The sequence below is a fragment of the Cherax quadricarinatus genome, chromosome 61 (assembly GCF_038502225.1).
Source record: "Cherax quadricarinatus isolate ZL_2023a chromosome 61, ASM3850222v1, whole genome shotgun sequence".
Taxonomy (NCBI): Eukaryota; Metazoa; Arthropoda; class Malacostraca; order Decapoda; family Parastacidae; genus Cherax; species Cherax quadricarinatus.
This window is the reverse complement of record NC_091352.1, coordinates 17,099,877-17,123,239: the sequence shown is the minus strand read 5'-3', so window position 1 is coordinate 17,123,239 and position 23,363 is coordinate 17,099,877. Positions and strand designations below refer to the sequence as shown.

Genomic DNA, 23,363 nt, shown 5'->3' with positions numbered 1-23,363 from the left:
CAAACCAGTCAGTAAAGATGACAGAGAAAATATTTATTCCTGAAATCAAATATTACCTGCACATCAAGAATGTTGCATTCAAGGTTCTCTTGATTCTTGATAATTCCCGTACTCATCCAGAAGCTTAGCTGGATGTGTACAAGTTGTATAGCAAGAAGTATAAATAACAGAAGTCCTCAGGTTGTTCTTCAACTCTATATGTCTTTGGTTAGGCCTCATTTAGATTATGCTGCAGTCACCGTATTACAGAATGGATATAAATGCACTGGAAAACGTACAAAGGAGGATGATAAAGATGATCCCATTTATCAAAAATCTTCCCTATGAAGATAGACTGAGGGCCCTGAATCTGCACTCTCTAAAAAGGCATAGAATTAGGGGGGATATGCTTGAGGTGTATAAATGGAAAACAGGAATTAATAAAGGGGATGTAAATAGTGTGCTAAAAATATCTAACATAGACAGGACTCACAGCAATGGTTTTAAATTGGAAAAAATGAAATTCAGGAAAGATATAGGAAAACAATGATTTGGTAATAGAGTTGTGGATGAGTGGAACAAACTCCTGACTACCACCATAGAAGCTAAGACGTTGTGTAGTTTTAAAAATATTTTGGTTAAATACAGTGGGTGTGGGTGGGTGTGAGTTGGACCTAACTAGCTTGTGCTAATAGGTTGGATGCCGTGCTACTCCTTTAACCCTTTAAGGGTCGACAGGCCCTCTCCCAGACTTGTTCTCAGGGTCGACAAATTTAAAAAAAAAAAAAAAATTCTTATGAAAAGATAGAGAATCTTTTCCTGATCAAAATGACACCAAAAGTATGACACTTGATGGAAAACTAATGGAATTATGCTCTCGTGAAGTTAGCGGTCTCGACGATGTTGATTCATCGGCGATTTTGCCCACTTTGAGCCCTATTTTCAGCCAATTCCAGTGTACTAGTCGACAAAAATCATAACTATTTCGCTAGAACTCCATTTTTTCTATCGAATGAGTACAAGAAACCACCCATTTACCGATTTCAAATATCCAATAAAGTGGTCAGAATTTAGCAATTTTGCCAATTTCACACAAATTTCAAAAGATGCCAATTTCCAAACAGGGTCCAGAATAAACAAGAAAGACATTCCTGGCACTAAAATAACATTTCCTCTGTTCATTAGTCACATCCCCACGCCCCTTTTACATTCTTTTGCTTTCCACTTTGAATTTTTATTCTCACAAAAAATTGAAGATTTACTGTTATGCAGACTACTGCGTTAGTGTAGAAATGGTATAAATAATATCAACGCACTTGTGAAAGAATATTAGACTCACCAGTTGACGTGTATTGGACGCGTAGCATGATTTGTTTACTTTTGAACTTTGGCAAAAATCGAAGATTTCTGCTACTTTGAGCTCAATTTCAAGGTACTTTTCATTGTAAAACCAATCAAAATCATCTCAATTTCTGTAATATGTCTTCCATTCTATAAAATGAGACCAGGAAAACTGGAATACCATCATAAATACCATACGAAAATACAGTGCAAATTCGCTATTTTAAACCAAAAACAATGTCAAAATTTTTTTTTCTCATTACGCACTGTGTGCTGCAGGATTTTTTTTATACTGCGCACATTGACCACATAGACCCATTCTTTCATATGTAGGCTTACCAGCTTTCTCTCACTAGATTTGAGGGCGCTAGAATTTAGGCGTACTAGTACGTCAAAAACCCTGGTGTATAAGCCGTACTAGTACATCAGAAACCCTGAAAGGGTTAAGTGACGTGTCTGACCTCACTACGTCAGTGAGGTCAGACGGTCAGTGAGCTCAAGCCAGTGGGAGAATTGGACTTGCCTCACATAAGCCAGTTGCAGTGTTCCTTTACTTATTTATTTATTTATTAATTTGAACATGATACAAGTACAAGGAAATACAGTGGTTAAGTGTAACATGCCAAAGCCCCTTGTATGCACAGCATTATGGGCAGGCTTAAAATTAACTTAAGATTAACTAATCAATGATATATTCAGTGGTAAACATTGTTGTAAATAGTTAACAATTAAGCACAAATGAGTATTTCAAAGACAGGTCATATGGTCATTTACTGTGTTGCTGTGTAATCAGTAGAATGGAGTATTCTGTTAGATAATGTAATTAAAAATAACAAAGTTTGATTGGGTCACAGGTTAAACATTTATGAGATATAATTATTCAGTATTTATTTAGTTGTGGGTGCATAAGTGATTTTTAAGAAATTTGAATTTATAAACAGACAGTGTTTCTTTTATATTCACAGGTAATAAATTCCAGATTTTTGGGCCTTTTTGTGCATTGAGTTTTTGCATAGTGTGAGATGGACACGAGGAATATCAAAGAGTGATCTGTGCCTTGTGTTATGGTCATGTGTTCTGTTGAGATTGGTAAGGAGACGTTTGAGGGGAGGGTTTATATCCGAGTTGAGGGTTCTATGTATGTAGTAGGTACAATAATAAGTATGGATGTTTTGTATGGTGAGTAGGTTTAGACTTTTGAATATTGGTGGAGTGTGCTGCCTGTAGTGGGAATTTGTTATCATTCTGACTGCAGCCTTTTGTTGGGAAATTAATGGTCTGAGATGGTTTATTGTTGTTGAGCCCTGTGCACAAATTCCATAGGTGAGATAGGGGTAAATAAGCGAATGATATAGGGCCAGGAGGGCTTACTGTGGAACATAGTACCGTATCTTCGATAGTATGCCTACAGTCTTGGAAATTTTCCTGGAAATTTGTTGTATATGTGTTTGAAATCTGAGTCTATTATCAAGGTGGATTCCTAAGAATTTTCCCTCTGTGAGCTTTGTGATAGGTGATCCATTTATCATTATGTTAAGAGGGACATCTGTAGCTCTGTTACCAAACTGAATGAAGTAGGTTTTGTCAATGTTGAGAGTAAGTTTGTTAGTCCTCATCCAGGTAGATATTTTCTGTAATTCGGTATTCACAGTATTGGCTAGCATGACTGGGCTAGGGTGAGAGAAGACGTATGTAGTGTCATCTGCAAATATTGTGGGTTTGGGTAGTTGCGATGCATTTGATAGGTCATTTATGTAAAGGAGAAAGAGAAGAGGGCTAAGGACACTTCCCTGTGGGACACCAACTGTAATTGGCTGTGCGGAAGAGTTTGCTCCATTTGTGTACACATATTGGCTTCTGTTGCTGAGGTATGACTTTAGATAATTGAGGGAGTGCCCTCTTATACCATAGTGCGAAAATTTTATGTGGAGCAAGTCGTAGTCAACTGTACCAAAAGCTTTACGTAAATCAATGAAGATTCCCAGTGGGACTTCTTTTTTCTCTAGTGCAGTGTATATTTGTTCTAGCATGTGTATAATAGCATCATTCGTATTTTTATTAGGCCTGAACCCAAACTGACAGGGGTTGAGTATGTTGTGGGAGATGAGATACGAATAGATTCGCTTATGAATTAATTTTTCGAAGATTTTAGAGAGAGGGTGTAAGTTGGATATTGGCCTATAATTATTCAAGTCTGTTTGGTCTCCTCCTTTGTGGATCGGGGTGACCCTCGCTATTTTGAGAACTGTACGGGAGGTAGAGGATTCGATGGATTTGTTAAAGAGTGTTGCAATGATTGGTGACAGCACTTACTACGCTTTTTTGTATATAGAGGGTGTTAAGGTATTTAAGTACAGTGGACCCCCGGTTAACGATATTTTTTCACTCCAGAAGTATGTTCAGGTGCCAGTACTGACCGAATTTGTTCCCATAAGAAATATTGTGAAGTAGATTAGTCCATTTCAGACCCCCAAACATACACGTACAAACGCACTTACATAAATACACTTACATAATTGGTCACATTCGGAGGTAATCGTTATGCGGGGGTCCACTGTATTTAAGTTGGGGTTCATCTGGTTTTGTTAGTTCAATTGCGCTGTTTCGTGATATCTTTTTTGTTCCTAGAATTTCTGATAGGGTTTTCCAGGTCTTTTTTATATCACCTCGTAAGTTGGATAATCTGTTCTCATAATACAATTTTTTTGCCCTTCTTATCAGGCTGGTTAGGATTGACAAGTAACGTTTTGTTTGGTCTCTGGTTATGTGACCCATTCTGTACTGTTTTTCGTATAGGTGCTTTGTATTTATGGATTTGAGGATGCTGGGTGTTAGCCAGGGACTGTTCAGTCTCTTAGCTGTCATCTGTTTAGTTTTTTTAGGGCAGTGCTTTTTATAGAAGTATTGGGTCTTTTTTAGAAAATTATTAATACTTTTGTCAATATCTGTATAGATTTCTAGCTCAGTGTGCTAGTCAATGTTTGTCACTGCTGTTGTGAAGTTATTAATGGCTGCCTCATTGTGAAGTCTGAAAGTGACTTTAGTAGTGTCTTGGGGTAATTTGCCTAGATTAGTTATGAGGAAGGTAGGGTAGTGGTCTGTGGTATTATCTGTGATTATGACTGATTTTAAAGGGGATATGATGTTGGTTCAGATGTGGTCTAGTAGGGAAACACTAGTCTCTGTAATTCTTGTAGGTTTGGTTACTGTTGGTAGCAACAAGCAGTTACTCTTAAGTGTTTGTGAATTCAGTAATGTGTGGGTCCTGGTCTTGCAGGAGATTTATATTGAAGTCACCTGAGAGTAGTAAGTGATCTTCATTCACGCGTGCATCAGTTATCATACATCTTAGGTTTTCACTAAAACGGCTAATGTTTGACTGTGGTACTCTATAGATGTTTATCACTGCAAGAGGTTTTTGTAGGTATTTGGATTTGAATTTAGCTATTATATTTTTCCCATGTTCATCCCTTGTGCAAGTATTAGTGATACATTCTAGCTGGTCTGAGTAGTATACAGCTGTGCCACCCCCTTGTTGATCTGGCCTACAGTTGTGTATGGCTGTGTAACCAGGAATGGCATAGACATCTGTAATATCAGGCTTTAGCCAGGTTTCGGTGAGAGTAATGATGGACATACTGGCATGCAGGGAATTTAGTAATGCTATGAGGTCATCGTAATGTTTGATTAACCCTTTGAGGGTTTCGGCCGTACTAGTACGGCTTACGACCCAGGGTTTTTGATGAAAGCGACACTTGAACAGCGTTCGGAACCAAAGAAAGTTCTATATTTGGGGTTCCACTGTACTAGTACACCTAAATTCTAGCGCCCTCAAATCTAGTGGGAGAAAGCTGGTAGGCATACATATGAAAGAATGGGTCTATGTGGTCAGTGTTTACCTGGAGTTTAAAAAGAGTTCCGGGGGTCAACGCCCCCGCGGCCCGGTCTGTGACCAGGCCTCCTGGTGGATCAGAGCCTGATCAACCAGGCTGTTGCTGCTGGCTGCACGCAAACCAACGTACGAGCCACAGCCCAGCTGATCCGGAACTGACTTTAGGTGCTTGTCCAGTGCCAGCTTGAAGACTGCCAGGGGTCTGTTGGTAATCCCCCTTATGTGTGCTGGGAGGCAGTTGAACAGTCTCTGGCCCCTGACACTTATTGTATGGTCTCTTAACGTGCTAGTGACACCCCTGCTTTTCATTGGGGGGATGGTGCATCGTCTGCCAAGTCTTTTGCTTTCGTAGTGTGCGCAGTATAAAAAAAAATCTTGCAGCACACAGTGCATAATGAGAAAAAGAAAATTTGACCGTGTTTTGGGAATAAAACAGCGACTTTGCACTGTATTTTTGTGTGGTATTTATTGTTGTATTCTAGTTTTCTTGGTCTCATTTTATAGAATGGAAGACATTTTACAGAAATTGAGATGATTTTGACTGGTTTTACAATGAAAAGTACCTTGAAATTGAGCTCCAAGTAGCAAAAATGTTAGATTTTTACCAAAGTTCAAAAGTAAACAAATCATGCCAAGCGTCCAATACAGGTCAACTGATGAGTCTAATATTCTTTCACAAGTGCGCTGATATTATTTATACCATTTCTACACTAATGCAGCAGTCTGCATAACAGTAAATCTTCTATTTTCTGTAAGAATAAAAATTGAAAGTGGAAAGCCAGAGAAATATAAGAGGGGCCTGGGGATGTGACTAACAAACAGAAGAAATGTTATTTTAGTGCCAGGAATGTCTTTCTTGTTTATTCTAGACCCTATTTGGAAATTGACATCTTTTGAAATTTGTGTGAAATTGGCAAAATTGCTAAATTCTGACCACTGTATTGGATAGTTGAAATCAGTAAATGGGTGGTTTCTTGTACTCATTCAATAGAACAAATGGAGTTCTAGAGAAATAGTTATGATTTTTGTTGACTAGTACACTGGAATTGGCCCAAAATAGGGCTCAAAGTAGGCAAAATTGCTGATGCGTAAACATCGTCGAGACCGCTAACTTCACGAGAGCATAATTCCGTAAGTTTTCCATCAAATTTCATACTTTTGGTGTCATTATGATCGGGAAAAGATTCTCTATCTTTTCATAAGAAATTTTTTTTTTTTTTTTAAATTTGGCCAACCCTGAGAACAAGTCTCGGAGAGGGCCTGTCGACCCTCAAAGGGTTAAAGAACTGATACTGTAGTTAAAGACAGTTATGTTGTTGTTGGCTCTGAGAAGTGCCTTTGATTGTTCTGCTGTGTAGTAATTACAGTTACTGTTTGATTGATTTAAGTCATTCAATAAGAGGTTGGTATCAGGATCAATGCTTGTAATCATAAGGTTTATAGTGAATCTATAGTTAGAATTAAGTATAAGACAAGGTAAATATTCTAAAGCTAAAAAAAAGCACCTGAATTATTTTAACAAATGTAAAAATATGAGCTAAGGTAGTTCTTTAAAGCTAAAATAAAGGAGACAATATAAAAGGGACTAAAATAATTTGTGGTACCTTTACCTTTGATATACCTTTGAAGAATTTCTAGAGTATATCTACTCTCTGAGCCCGGCCATGGGCCAGGCTCGTTTGGTGCTCGCCTGGTCAACCAGGCTGTTGCTGCTGGAGGCCCGCTGCCCTACATATCCATCACAGCCTGGTTGATCTGGCACCTGGTGAAGATACTTGTCTAGTTTCCTCTTGAAGGCTTCAACACTTGTTCCAGCAGTGTTTCTGATATCTTCTGGTAAGATGAAAGTTAAGACACTTGTGCAACATCTGGTTATCTTTATTGTGGACGTTTCGCCATCCAGTGGCTTTATCAATACAGATTCTTGGACATAACAAGAAAACAGAAGAACTATATACAAAAGATGAGGTAATCAGTCCCTCAGCCTTGGAGGTGGTGTTTAGAGCACCGTGGTTGTAGAGATTCTGAAGCAGAGGCAAGGCGACTGGCGCTTATATAGGCGTCAGTGAATAGGGACGTGTAGCAGACGAGGGCATAGTCATCTGGTAAGATGTTGAAAAGTCTGAGACCCCAGATGTTGATACAGTGTTCCCTTACTGTCCCCACCACACCCCTGCTCCTCACTGGGTTTATTTTACACTTCCTACCCTATCTCTCACTCCAGTATGTTGTTATGGCAGTGTGCAGATTTGGGACCAAGCCCTCGAGTACCTTCCAGGTATATATTATCATGTACCTCTCTCTCCTCTGCTCCAATGAGTACATGTTCAAGACTTGCAGGCATTCCCAGTAGTTTAGGTGCTTTACTGGCTCAATGTCAGCCGTAAACGATCTCTGTATTTGTTCCAGCTCCGATATTTCTCCTGCCCTGAACGGGGCTGTCAGCACTGAGCAATATTCTAAGTGAGGGAGCACTAGAGATTTGAAGAGTGTCACCATCGGCATTGTTTCCCTTGTTTTGAAAGTTCTCAATACCCACCCAGTCATCTTCCTGCCTGTCGTGATCTTTGTCTTGTTATGGTCTTTAAAAAAAAGGTCCTCTGACATAATTATTCCTAGGTCTTTTATGTGTTCCTTAAGTTCTATTTGGTGACCCTCCTGAATTTTGTATATACAGTGGACCCCCGGTTAACGAACTTTTTTCATTCCAGTAGTATGTTCAGGTGCCAGTACTGACCGAATTTTTTCCCATAAGGAATATTGTGAAGTAGATTAGTCCATTTCAGACCCCCAAACATACACGTACAAACGTACTTACATAAATACACTTACATAATTGGTCGCATTTGGAGGTGATCGTTAAGCGGGGGTCCACTGTAGTGTTCCTTTTAAGTTCTTCATTCTTTCCATACCTAAGCAGCTTTGAACTTATCACCATTGAATGTGATGATCAAATAAAGGAGCTTGGGAATATAATAGTAGGTAGTTCTTTAAAGTTAAAATAAAGGAGACAATATAAAAGGGACTAATATAAGTTGTGGTGAGCAAATAAAGTGGTAATCAAATAAATGAGCTTGGGAATATAATGGCAAAATAGTGAACTTATTACACTTTAGCACCTGAGAGTAGCACTTTGATTATTTTAACAATTGTGAATATATGAACTAAGGTAGTTATATAAAGCTAAAATAAAGGAGAAAATATATAAGGGACTAAATTAATGATGGTAGGATTGCTGGTTTCTTTTTCTGTCTCATAAACACGCTAGATAACAGGGATATCTTGCTACTCCTACTTACACTTTGGTCACACTTCACAGACACGCACATGCATATATATATATACATACATCTAGGTTTTTCTCCTTTTTCTAAATAGCTCTTGTTCTTTTTTATTTCTTCTATTGTCCATGGGGAAGTGGAAAAGAATCTTTCCTCCGTAAGCCATGCGTGTCGTATGAGGCGACTAAAATGCCGGGAGCAATGGGCTAGTAACCCCTTCTCCTGTATACATTTACTAAAAAAGAGAAGAAGAAAAACTTTATAAAATTGGGATGCTTAAATGTGCGTGGATGTAGTGCGGATGACAAGAAACAGATGATTGCTGATGTTATGAATGAAAAGAAGTTGGATGTCCTGGCTCTAAGCGAAACAAAGCTGAAGGGGGTAGGAGAATTTCAGTGGGGGGAAATAAATGGGATTAAATCTGGAGTGTCTGAGAGAGTTAGAGCAAAGGAAGGGGTAGCAGTAATGTTAAATGATCAGTTATGGAAGGAGAAAAGAGAATATGAATGTGTAAATTCAAGAATTATGTGGATTAAAGTAAAGGTTGGATGCGAGACGTGGGTCATAATAAGAGTGTATGCACCTGGAGAAGAGAGGAATGCAGAGGAGAGAGAGAGATTTTGGGAGATGTTAAGTGAATGTATAGGAGCCTTTGAACCAAGTGAGAGAGTAATTGTGGTAGGGGACCTGAATGCTAAAGTAGGAGAAACTTTTAGAGAGGGTGTGGTAGGTAAGTTTGGGGTGCCAGGTGTAAATGATAATGGGAGCCCTTTGATTGAACTTTGTATAGAAAGGGGTTTAGTTATAGGTAATACATATTTTAAGAAAAAGAGGATAAATAAGTATACACGATATGATGTAGGGCGAAATGACAGTAGTTTGTTGGATTATGTATTGGTAGATAAAAGACTGTTGAGTAGACTTCAGGATGTACATGTTTATAGAGGGGCCACAGATATATCAGATCACTTTCTAGTTGTAGCTACACTGAGAGTAAAAGGTAGATGGGATACAAGGAGAATAGAAGCATCAGGGAAGAGAGAGGTGAAGGTTTATAAACTAAAAGAGGAGGCAGTTAGGGTAAGATATAAACAGCTATTGGAGGATAGATGGGCTAATGAGAGCATAGGCAATGGGGTCGAAGAGGTATGGGGTAGGTTTAAAAATGTAGTGTTAGAGTGTTCAGCAGAAGTTTGTGGTTACAGGAAAGTGGGTGCAGGAGGGAAGAGGAGTGATTGGTGGAATGATGATGTAAAGAGAGTAGTAAGGGAGAAAAAGTTAGCATATGAGAAGTTTTTACAAAGTAGAAGTGATGCAAGGAGGGAAGAGTATATGGAGAAAAAGAGAGAGGTTAAGAGAGTGGTGAAGCAATGTAAAAAGAGAGCAAATGAGAGAGTGGGTGAGATGTTATCAACAAATTTTGTTGAAAATAAGAAAAAGTTTTGGAGTGAGATTAACAAGTTAAGAAAGCCTAGAGAACAAATGGATTTGTCAGTTAAAAATAGGAGAGGAGAGTTATTAAATGGAGAGTTAGAGGTATTGGGAAGATGGAGGGAATATTTTGAGGAATTGTTAAATGTTGATGAAGATAGGGAAGCTGTGATTTCGTGTATAGGGCAAGGAGGAATAACATCTTGTAGGAGTGAGGAAGAGCCAGTTGTGAGTGTGGGGGAAGTTCGTGAGGCAGTAGGTAAAATGAAAGGGGGTAAGGCAGCCGGGATTGATGGGATAAAGATAGAAATGTTAAAAGCAGGTGGGGATATAGTTTTGGAGTGGTTGGTGCAATTATTTAATAAATGTATGGAAGAGGGTAAGGTACCTAGGGATTGGCAGAGAGCATGCATAGTTCCTTTGTATAAAGGCAAAGGGGATAAAAGAGAGTGCAAAAATTATAGGGGGATAAGTCTGTTGAGTGTACCTGGTAAAGTGTATGGTAGAGTTATAATTGAAAGAATTAAGAGTAAGACGGAGAATAGGATAGCAGATGAACAAGGAGGCTTTAGGAAAGGTAGGGGGTGTGTGGACCAGGTGTTTACAGTGAAACATATAAGTGAACAGTATTTAGATAAGGCTAAAGAGGTCTTTGTGGCATTTATGGATTTGGAAAAGGCGTATGACAGGGTGGATAGGGGGGCAATGTGGCAGATGTTGCAAGTGTATGGTGTAGGAGGTAGGTTACTGAAAGCAGTGAAGAGTTTTTACGAGGATAGTGAGGCTCAAGTTAGAGTATGTAGGAAAGAGGGAAATTTTTTCCCAGTAAAAGTAGGCCTTAGACAAGGATGTGTGATGTCACCGTGGTTGTTTAATATATTTATAGATGGGGTTGTAAGAGAAGTAAATGCGAGGGTCTTGGCAAGAGGCGTGGAGTTAAAAGATAAAGAATCACACACAAAGTGGGAGTTGTCACAGCTGCTCTTTGCTGATGACACTGTGCTCTTGGGAGATTCTGAAGAGAAGCTGCAGAGATTGGTGGATGAATTTGGTAGGGTGTGCAAAAGAAGAAAATTAAAGGTGAATACAGGAAAGAGTAAGGTTATGAGGATAACAAAAAGATTAGGTGATGAAAGACTGAATATCAGATTGGAGGGAGAGAGTATGGAGGAGGTGAACGTATTCAGATATTTGGGAGTGGACGTGTCAGCGGATGGGTCTATGAAAGATGAGGTGAATCATAGAATTGATGAGGGAAAAAGAGTGAGTGGTGCACTTAGGAGTCTGTGGAGACAAAGAACTTTGTCCTTGGAGGCAAAGAGGGGAATGTATGAGAGTATAGTTTTACCAACGCTCTTATATGGGTGTGAAGCGTGGGTGATGAATGTTGCAGCGAGGAGAAGGCTGGAGGCAGTGGAGATGTCATGTCTGAGGGCCATGTGTGGTGTGAATATAATGCAGAGAATTCGTAGTTTGGAAGTTAGGAGGAGGTGTGGGATTACCAAAACTGTTGTCCAGAGGGCTGAGGAAGGGTTGTTGAGGTGGTTCGGACATGTAGAGAGAATGGAGCGAAACAGAATGACTTCAAGAGTGTATCAGTCTGTAGTGGAAGGAAGGCGGGGTAGGGGTCGGCCTAGGAAGGGTTGGAGGGAGGGGGTAAAGGAGGTTTTGTGTGCGAGGGGCTTGGACTTCCAGCAGGCATGCGTGAGCGTGTTTGATAGGAGTGAATGGAGACAAATGGTTTTTAATACTTGACGTGCTGTTGGAGTGTGAGCAAAGTAACATTTATGAAGGGATTCAGGGAAACCGGCAGGCCGGACTTGAGTCCTGGAGATGGGAAGTACAGTGCCTGCACTCTGAAGGAGGGGTGTTAATGTTGCAGTTTAAAAACTGTAGTGTAAAGCACCCTTCTGGCAAGACAGTGATGGAGCGAATGATGGTGAAAGTTTTTCTTTTTCGGGCCACCCTGCCTTGGTGGGAATCGGCCAGTGTGATAATAAAAAAAAAAATATAAATAAATTAAGTAATGGTAAACAAAGTTCAATGGACAGATAGTCACTATGATATAATATTGATTTGGGAGTAAGATCTTATTTGTAATGTATAATAAGTTGAGCAATTAATTGCACTATAAAAAGTAAAAAAAAATATGAGGTAGCTGGTACTAGCTAGCAAAAGATAGTTTTGGGACTCACACAATAATGTAATTGGAATATACACTAATTGCACACACAATATAAAAGGGACTAAAAAAAGTAGTGGTAAACAGAATTAAATGGACAGGTAGCAACAATGAATAACATTAATTTGGAGTAAGATTTGACTTGCAACACAAAATTATGAGCAATTAATAGCAATTAAAAAGTAAAAAGTATTTGAGGTAGCTGGTGTTAGCTAGTAAAAGAAAAAAAAATAATAATGCACAATAATGTAATAGTAAGGTACACTATATGCACCACACGTATATATGTGTTAAGGACACTTATCTAATCTGTTACAGAAATGTCAGCTATTCTAAGGAAGGTAGAGAAATTATGTTCATTTCAGATGATATATTGTTGCCCTGTTGATGTTTTCCTAACTAGTATTTTCCCATCTCAAGTGAAACACTGATATATTTTGTTTTCCTGTTTAAGTTTTCTCAACCTGAACAGAAGGTTTTGACGTTTTCTCGTTAGACACTCGTTGATGAACACTCTCCATTTTTCATTGTAATTGCTGATTTAATTAAGTCCTTTCTTTTATCATATGAATGAAGTCTGATCATAATACTGTGTTTTCTACCTTGTTTTCCTAGCAAACATGTGTCTTTGATTTCACTGTTTTGCACGATAACTTTTACGTGGTCCTGTATTATCCTGATAGCAGTTTCTCTGCACTGCTCTTGGGTTATGTCACTAGGAATGTGAAGGCTGTTTATTATAACTGCATCAGACAACTTATCTTGTTCAGTTTTGTCATCTTGGAAATCAAGGTATTCATTCAGTCGAGTGTGCATGTTCTGATTCCAGTCCTTGATTGCTTCTTCAACCTCCATATTTAGGGTTGTTATCTGCTCAGTGTGACTGGCTATAGCTGTTTTCAGAGTATTTTCTGTGTCAGCACTTTCCGAGGTAATCTTCTCTTCAAGGTTTTGGATCTTGTTCTCGAGGTTGGTTATCTTGGATTCTCGTCGTGCAAGTGTTGCTTTAATATCTTTGATTTCGCTTTCTAGAGTGACGATGTAGTCCCTGATATTATCAGGAATAATCATACCTGAGTTATCATGGGTGAATCCTTTGAAGGGAGTGGAGTTGGAGGGGGAGTCAGCCATGTTTGTTGTTGTTGTTCCCTGAGTGGTGGTGGTGATGGGGGTTGATGATACACCGGCTTCCTGCTGGGTAGACAAGTTGAGTTCTAGGGTCCTTGGTGTTATTCTTTTCTTACTGTTGTTGTTTCTTCTGCGATATCCTTTCATAGTATCACTAAAGTAGATACTGTGTAGCTATGGCAGAGAAGGCGTGATTTCCCTGAGCTTGGGTTAAGTGATTGTCTGGCAGCGGAGGCAGTGTTTGGGTTAGCAGGGCTGTCTTCCTTAGATCTTCTATTTTGTCAAGATCTGGGTTACATTCTTAGTATTCTTGGGTCATTTTGTGGTCTACGTGGGTTCATGTAGTTGTACCTTCAATTAGGCCATCACAAGCTTTGATAAGTGATGGTTTCTTGAAGAATAAGAGCTGCTAGGATGCCGCTGCAGCATTTTATGTTCTTAAATGTAACTACACAAGTGATGGAAAAACTAGTTTATCAATGGACTCTGACTCCAACCTGGCAGTACCAGGCTTCTGGAATAATGTGTAATGTGTAACGTATTGCAGGGTAAAAGAAGCCAGAGATCCATTACAGAATTTATGCACACTCCAATACAATCATTGACTTTAGTACCAGAACCTCAATCATCCACTTCTGCCAACAACCACACTTTGCATCTCCACTCTCTTGACAATCACTGACATACACCAACAACCACAATTTAAGGTAAATATTAATATTTCTGTTGCAATTGTAGTCTTAAGCAACAAAAACAACATTATCATTTTTATTTTTGTAAGATCTCTATGTCTAAAAAAAGTTCTTTGGCTTTTGGGGGGGGGTCCCAAGAACGTAACCCTATTTTTCCCGCATGTTATTCAGTTTATATAACATGGATTTATCTAACAAGGCATTTTCAGGAACGTAACTTCTGCGTAATATGAGGGTCTACTGTATTACAGAAATAGAGATGATTTTGACTGATTTTGGGACTGAAAACAGCTTGAATTTGAGCTCAAAGTAGCAGAAATGTTCAATTTTTGGCGATGTTCAAGAGTAAGCAAATCACATCACACGTAAAATACATGTCAGCTTGTGGGTTTAATGTGCGTTCACGAATGCGCTGATATTATTTATACAATTATTACAATATTGCATAACAGTAAATGTTCCATTTTTTGGTGTGAATAAAAATTCTTTTCTCAGTAGTAGTAACCAGTTACCAGTAACCAGTGTACCAGTAGATGACTCACTACCAACCGTCTCTGCGTGAATCACTGACTGTATTCATATTGCTGCTGACCATAGCAGGATTTCAAACACCCCCTCACCCATAGGCACTTGTGAGTCAGTCAGGCTAGGGAGCAGAGAGAGGCAGGACGGCTGTTGGCGCTTTCCCACACTTTCCGTTATATTATACGTACTACCAGCCTACGTGAGTATTCTTACCCCATCCACGTTTTCGAAAACCCACATGACAAATGGTGGCACCGGTGTGGGCGTGGATTTAAGGGTATTTCAAGACGTTAGAAGACTGTTTGTGGGGAGCCGGCAGGTCAAAGGTGAACCATCCGCCACCTCCAGCTAGCAGCTTACCCTCAGCACACCACCCTGTGTACTCCAGCCTGCAAGCCTGTTGCAGCCGTTTTTCAAGCTTCCTGGCTTAGTTCGTGTGCTAATTGCTTCAATCTCCGAGGGGTTGACCCGGATTTTGCAATTAAGCCAGTTAGTAAGCCAGACTGTGGAAGTGAACGCTAGTCAGCCTACCTCAGCCTACCATCCAGCCTGTCTCCTGTCATCCACCTGCTCCTTCATGCTGTGTGCATCGTTACACGTCTTCCAGTCAGCCATTCTCGTGGGTTAAGCCAGTCAGTCAACCCAGCTTCTAACCCAGCTGAGAGAGAGAAGTAAGCCACGCAAGTTCCTCTGAAGTATTGTTTCATATATCGCTTGTGCTTGGATGCTGGTAAGAGTGGTCTTCATCATCCCTGTGGCATTGTGATTTAGTTAAGCCACCTTGTGTGTGGTGAGAAGTGCGTGGCGGTGAGAGCGCACAGGGCCAGCTTGTCCCGCTGCCCCCACCACCCGCCACCCACCTCATCTACCTGTGGGGTTTTTCTGTACCGGGTCCTAGTACTTTTGGCTCACATAATTGGTCAAGAGATTGTAGCTGAGCGCCAACGATAAAGCCAGTTATGTGAGTTCACCTAGAAAGCGCATTTCTTCCGACGACAGTGTGAGTGTAGGCGTCATCTCCCGCATAGGACAAGCTTCACCTCATCACTCATCACCATCACCGTCTACCACTCCAGACTTCAGTGATAATTTTCTGTTTAGAGACGTTTTCTTGCATTTAAAGACATTTGCGTGTGTGAGACATTTACAGTGAATTTCTTGTGTACTCTAAGCTTTGTGTTTTCAGTGTAGACTCAGTGTTTCTTTGACTCATTATTTTTGTAATATTTTTCAGTGTTATCGCTCATCTCATATATTTTTTTATCTGTGTTTTTCTTTTTATGCTACTCTCTGTCTGTAGTAAGTATTATTGTGTAGTGTACCAGTCAGTCACTCCGTGTGAAGTAATTCATTCATTTTTTTCATCTTGTATTCTTTCAGCATTGTATTCTCCTGTATTTGTCGTTGTAGTTCATGCAGTGATATCCACCCCAGTATACCAAATTATCCATTTATTTCTGTGTGTCTTTTTTTCGTACACCAGCAGTGTCTCATTCCCTGATCTTTTCGCAGACTTGTGTACCATTATTTTTGCCAGCAATTTTTGTCGTATCAGTCACAGCAAGATTTTGTTGTAAGAATATACTAAGAAAAATGAATAAGTGAATATGTTGTGTGTGCCCCACCACTTGTAAGTGTTGTGTGCCCCGCCACTTGTAAGTGTTACACTTCCAGTTTTGTTTCTTGTTTTATTTTTATTCATATTTTTCATATTTCTTTGAACAAATTCACTCTTAGTGTAATTTCAATTTCTTTTTTAACGTAAAGTGTTTTCTTTACTCTGTTTGAGTAAATTGTTTTGTCTAATTTACAATTAAGAGTTAAAGTGTTCAGTCAGTTTTTCTTCATATTTTTATTTTATTATTTAACCTACATTTTCCCAGTGTAACTTTATTGCTGCATTGATTATTTCTGCACCTTATTTTGTTGCACTTGTTCTGCAGTGAATTATTTTCTTTTATTGATATTTTATGCATTATTATTCTCACTTCATTATTGTTTGAGTCTTGTTTTCATTTTATTATTTTTCATGTTGTCTTTGCATTATATTTTAATTTTGTTTATGCTTTCTTAGAAAATATTTAAATTTCCCAGTTCTCTCTCGTTGCATACAATTTAGTGATTTTATTTTATACTTTTTACACTGATTTACAGTTTTATTAGTTAATTCCTTTATTAGCAAGAGTATAGACAGCTCATTTTGCATTTAATTCAGTCTCCAGTAATATTTTTACTTGTAAATTTCAATGTAATTTTTTATCTTGTCCAGCAGTCTTTTACATTGAGTTGTTCTTCCTCTTGCCACTAGTGTATCTTAGACATTTTTTTTATTACTTCTGCAGAATTAGTTGCATCTCTTTTATTTTAATTTTAACATTTTTTATCATTTTTATTATTCGTTATTTTTGCCTTATTTGTTCTCGTGCAACTTCTTTGCCATTATGTCTCACATACCGTCAAGTGATACTTTAGTGAATGTCGACACTCAGACCTCTCAGGCTACTGCTGCTGCTGTCATCAGTCCTCACAGTTCCTTATCGACTGACAGACCGACCCAGACACTGAGACACTACAGTTTTACTCATGATTCCCTTGATGCATTACCTTTATTCAATGGCCATGTACATAGTCTTGAAGCGTGGTTTACTGCCATTCGTTCTCGTGTTAATGCTCTAGTTGCAGGTCCTCCTTCTGAGGAGTCTTATCAGACTTGCGAAAGAAGCTCTTCATCGATCCCCTGCTGCTGTTCACGTTGTTGATCTCCTTGATATGCGAGACTTCAGGAATCTTACTAAGTGGTCACAATATGAGGAACTGATTCGTTCTTTCCTTGTACCAGTAAAAACAGCTGATCCATATGTCGTTCTTAGGGAACTAGTGAATGCTACACCCATGACTAATGAATCATTGAGTGCATTTGCTGTTAGATTAGACACCATTTGTCATGTGGGTTTTCGATACGTGGATAGGGTAAGAATAAGTTCCATCGTATTCCACTTGAACCTGGTACTAGACCTATCTATATACCTGCGTACAGAATGCCTCATTCACAAGTTGCTGTCGCAGAAGAATTGATCAATCAAATGCTTGATGATGGAGTTATTGCACCTAGCAATTCACCTTGGAATGCACCCTTGATCCTAGTACCTAAGAAGGATGGTACTTGGCGCCCAGTGATGACTTTAGGAAGTTAAATGCGAAAACTATTCCAGATCGCTTCCCACTCCCTGTAGGTAACATCGGAGATAAAGTCTTTTCAACCCTGGATTTGTTACAAGGGTTTTGGCAAGTCCCTCTTCACGAGGACAGCCAAGAGCTAACTGCATTCTCCACTCCTACAGGTCATTATCACTTCCTCCGTATGGCGTTTGGATTATGATCCTCCCATATCACGTTCTCAAGGCTCATGACTAATATCTTTAGAGGTCTCATAGGTAATGCACTTATGGTGTACTTAGATGACGTAATCGTCATGTCTAAAGACGTGGATACACACTTGAAAAGACTTCATGCCTTGACAGACCACACTCCACTGATACCTTTATTCCAGAACAAACAACCTACTGGAAGGTTAGCCAGATGGACCTTGACTATCCAAGAGTTCAATCCCACCTTTGAACACTTACCTGTCAAGTCAAATGTAGTCGCAGATGCCTTATCGCGACATGTTAGTATAGTAACTGCAGACCCTCCATTTAGTGCTGAAGATGTAAAGAATGCTCAACGAACAGATCCCATGTGGTCTGGTGTGATTTGATTCCTGCTCCAGGAAGATCTTATTCTGACTGTGAAGCCACCAGCACCCATCAGTGACTTTGTCATGAACCAAAAATTACTGTATTGAACAGCCGAGTTGGGTACTCCTAGCAGAAGAGTTTACCAGTTAGTAATTCCACAGTCACTAGTGAATGTAGCCTTACAGCTAGTTCACGATGTACCAGGTGTTGCGCACCCTGGTACATCGAAATACTTTTGGCCTCGTATGGCAACTGATATTTCTGAGTATGTTAAGAAATGTAGTGTCTGCATGCAACATAAAGGTAATGCTAATGGCCCTAATCCAATCTAAGTGTATCCAACCACTAGCGAACCGTGGGAAAGAGTTGCTCTAGATTTGTTAACTAATTTCCAATGTTCCCTCCAGGGCAACAAACATCTGTGTGTTATGGTAGACCATTTCACCAGATATTGTGAGTTAGTTCCTATTGCAGATAAGACTGCCGAGACAGTAGCTAAAGCGTTTAAAGAACGCATTATCTGCAGGCATACCACCCCTAAGTCCCTAGTAACAGATAATGGAGGTGAATTCTGTAATGAGATTCTTGAAAATTTGTGTACCTTGTACAAGATCTCTAAATCCACCATCGTTCCTCATCATCCTGCCAGCATTGGGTTAGCGGAATGTACCAATAAGAAAGTACTTGATGTCTTGAGAGCCACTCTCAATCCCAACAGTGAAACTTGGGATGAAGTTATACCTGATGTGCAGTGTGCTATAAATTCTGCTTACAATGTTTCTATAGGTGACACTCCACATTATGCATTGTATGGTGTAGATAAACGTTTGCCTTATGAGTTGCTATATTCTAATCCGAAACCAAATTACAACCCTGATGATTTCATAGCAAATCGTACCAGCTTAGCTCAAAGTGTTTTTAGAAGAATCCGTGAAACACTTCATAAATCAACAGCAGAATTTACAAGAGTCGCAAACACTCGAGCAAAGCCATCCAAAATCAAAGTAGGTTCGAGAGTTATGCTGACTAACTTTAACAAAACGTCTGCAATGCCTAAGCTTGATGAAAAGTTTGTTGGTCCTTATCGAGTAGTTGAACATATCACTGGTAATAAGTATAAGGTTAGAGAAATTAGTACTGGTCAGTATAAAGAATCGCATTTAGATCATATGAAGTTAGTATGTGATGATAATGATGTTCCAACCCAGACTAATGTGACAGACTCTGACAATCCTCCTGATCCTGTACTCTCTACCTCTGATACTCAGTCAGACGATCAACCTGAATGTCGTTATTCCCTACGTACACGACAGGTATTGAGAAATCCTCAAGTATCATTTGTAACTACCACTTCAGATTTGCCTCAAATACAGCATGAGTTAGCCAGTGCAACAGAGTTTGATCCTCCCAGAGATGACACCCATTCTGCATATATTAATCTCACCCTAGCAGAGTTGGGGTTAAATGTAAATAACCTGTATAGATGAATAATTACAGTATCAACTTATCAGTATTCAAGAATTTCTTTTTGTGTGTTCATGTTTTCTCCGAATTCTGAGAGTTAACAGTCTAGATTTGAGTGCACCGAGTCTGCCTTTCTGTTAAACACTTCTTTCTTTGTATATATTCCTTCCTCAGAATCCGTAGATCACATGAATACAGATCGATCAATCAATTTTTTTTATAACTTCTATTGTGTAATCTCAACGTTGAGTTTCATTCGATGAGTTGTGCTATATTATACCTTGTATTGCATTACAGTTTCACTTATGTAAGCTTCCATTCCAATATTCTACTTATGTATGTTATAATGTTCAATTGTTGTGTACTTTGACATTGTATAGAATCAGCCCAAGCCGTACACCTGCCATCTCTAGTTTGTATTAGTTGTATGTCGGGACGACATACGTTAGCGTCGCCGAGCTCTCAGTAGTAGTACCAGTGTACCAGTAACCAGTGTACCAGTAGATGACTCACTACCAACCGTCTGTGTGAATCATTGACTGTATTCATATTGCTGCTGACCATAGCAGGATTTCAAACATCCTCACCCGTAGGCACTCATGGGTCAGTGAGGCTAGGGAGCAGAGAGAGGCAGGACGGCTGTTGGCGCTTTCCCACACTTTCCGTTATATTATACGTACTACCAGCCTACGTGAGTATTCTTACCCTATCCACGTTTTCGAAAACCCACATGACACTTTTTGTTTTATTACCTTCAGAAAAAGATTCTCTACCATTTCACAAAAAAAAATGAAGTTTTATGAAAATTCTTGGACCCTGTGGGGAATTTTTAGATTGGGGGTCTGGACCCCTCAATGGGTTAAAACAATTTCCTGTCTGTCTTTCTCATTCCGTTTGTCTCTATCTTGTTCTGTTTGTATCACTCTGTTTGCCTGTGTATCTGTGTCTCTCTCTTTTTCTTTTTTGTTACATTCACTCCTTTTCTCCTCTCAGTTCCTCTCTCCTGTCACTTTCTTTTTCTTCTTTATCTCTCTCAATTTCTTCACCCTCATACACACTTCACTCTAGCCCTTATTTTCACCTACAACTGCACTTCCTCTCTTCAACCGATGAATATAACAAAAGATATTATGTTAATATTTTTCTCATTACTAAATATTCTTGTACATAAACACTGCAAACTGATACTTACCTTGAGAGTAATCCTCCCAAGACAGCACTGGACATCTCATGTGCACTGAGATTAATAAAGCGCAAAAACGAGAAACATTTTATATTTTTTCTCTCTGAAAAAGAGACAGTAAATAAAACTCAAAGCAACAGAGATGAGTTATTCATGCACTGCATCCTACATAATTATCTTACAGAACTTCTTCCACTACTGCTAATACTAATAGTACATGTATGTACATATATTTATGTGTATATTTCTTTTTTAACATGTAGGCTATCTCCCAAAGTAGTGACCCCCCAAAAAAAACACTTTTACCATCATTCACTCTATCACTGTCTTGCCAGAGGCATAAAGATAATACAGTTCAGATGCCCTTCCAAAACTGCAAATATCCCCACCCCTACTTTAGAGCACAGGCACTGTACTTCCGATCTCCAGGACTCAAGTCCAGCTAACCTTTTTCTGAAATCTTTCACAAATTGTTACCTTGCTCATACTCCAAGAGATCATCAGGTCTAAAAAAAATATGCCTCCATGTACTCCTAAACAACAAGCTCACAAGTACCCGCTGGATGTCCAAGCCCCTTGCACACAAAACCTTCTTTACCCTCTCCTTCCAACTTTTCCTAGGGTGACCCCCTACCTAGCCTTCCCTCCACCACAGATTTATACACCCTCCAAGTCATCCTAGTCTGCTCTATCCTCTTTAATGTCCAGATCACCTCAATAGTCCCTCCTCAGCCCTCTGAATAACACTTTTAGTAAGGCAGACTATAAATTAAGATTACATTATTGCTAAATATTTTGTCTGAAAACCACAAGCCATGTAGCTGTTACTCACCTTCCTTTAAGCTAGAATGCACATAGTGAGGGTGGAATATTGAAAATCGGTTGAATAATAGATGATGTTTACTTGGAGTAGCATCGAGGAGGAATGCTTCACGGAAGACAAGCTTGGGGATGATGTAAGGTTCAGGACGCATGGTGTATGGAGATCGCACCTCCCGCCGTTCCAAAAGCTCAGGGTGGTTACAAACCTAGTATACATAAATCAAAGCTCATTTAACATTTTCCTATAATGTTTAAATACAAACAGTATTGTGTATCCAAATACATAGTATAGTTTTATTTATTACTGTATTTCATATAGTTATGGCATACAAAGGAATTTTGTTCCTGAAAAATATTGTGCACTGTCAGAATGCACTTTACAAAATTAATAACACATAGGATAACTCTCAACTCAAATAAAACAAAAATTGTGTGTCTAAGGCACTGGGAAAGGAAAAAGTGACCTAGAATACTGTATGCCCCACCTTATTCACCTCTTTGGACTCTAGTTAGGTCTATGAACATATTTTACTTATATGCAATCTGCAATCATATTCTATAATTTGCAGTGCCCAGCCTTCAGCCATCGGCACACAACCCTTAATTAAAAACTAACAATAGGATTCTGTTCAAATTGTACTTGTTGGATTTTTCATGATCAAATCTCTCTTCTCTCTAGTCAATATTTCTTAAGATTGTCAGTCTTAACAAATGGATGCCCAAGCCCCTAACATTCAAAACTTTTATCCACGCTTCAGCTTCAATTCTTCCTCCTCCTTTCCATCTCTAATATATACACCCTCTTGGTCATCACTTTCAGTTCCATCCTCTCTAAATGCCCAAACCACTTCAACAACCCCTCTTCAGCCATCTGAATGCAAAATATACAGTCCCAAAAGAAGATTGCAAATCTTTTCAGCAGTCTGGAAATTTTCCATCAAAACACAAACAAGTAGAGATGTGAATAGTCCATTATAATTGTTTCTAAACTAGAAAGTGCCATCAACTAGTGGACATTTATACACTAAAGGGGCCAGTAAACTCTAAGGAGGTAGTAAAACAACAGTCAAAATTTTATTTTACTTTCAAGCAGTGCACGAATTTCTGAAGGACAAAGAGGCACAGTAGCATGCCTGGAACAATGCACAAATAACGCGTACAGAGGAGATTGAAACTCATGGCAATGTTTCGGTCCAACTTGGACCATTAACTAATCACACAAAGGAGCGCGAGAGGAGGTGAGCCAGAAAATATATATGAAAGGAGAGAGGGGGGACAGGAGAGGTAGAATGGGAGGAAATAATATTGTAGTAGTAGCAACAGTAGGTAGTAATAATAGCAGCAGTAGTTAGTACTAGTAGTAGGTGGTGGCAGTGGTAATAAGAAAGAAGCAGTGGTAGTGAAAAAAAGGGGGCAAAGAGTGGAGTTTTAGTGAATAAATAGTGGTGGTAGTAACAGCAGAAGTAACAGTGGAGGAAGGCTATTGAAACAAGAGAACAGAGGAGTACTGCAGGAGAGCTAATGGCCTATGAGGGTAGGACAAAATTCCTGTGGGACAAAACCCCCATAGGACAGAACACATTTAGGCAGGACAGGAAAGGTGAAGGGGGTAAGGTCAAGTCATGAGTGTTTTGAAGTTTAGAGCATTTGACAATGTAATGAGAAAGGAAGGCATCTAGAGAGACAAAGCCAGGACTAAGATT

General features: G+C 39.3%; 1 protein-coding gene across 2 annotated transcripts in view; it reads right to left on the bottom strand.

Annotated features, from left to right (window-relative positions):
* Positions 1 to 23,363, bottom strand: part of Ino80 (chromatin-remodeling ATPase INO80) — a 754,916-nt gene that overhangs the window by 563,498 nt on the left and 168,055 nt on the right. For both annotated transcript variants that reach the window (XM_070098261.1, XM_070098262.1), the window contains exons 17-18: positions 21,671 to 21,866; positions 20,848 to 20,941 (exon numbers count right to left, since the gene is read on the bottom strand). In XM_070098261.1, coding sequence (XP_069954362.1) covers positions 20,848 to 20,941; positions 21,671 to 21,866 — 290 coding nt within the window. The remainder of the gene's footprint in view (positions 1 to 20,847; positions 20,942 to 21,670; positions 21,867 to 23,363) is intronic.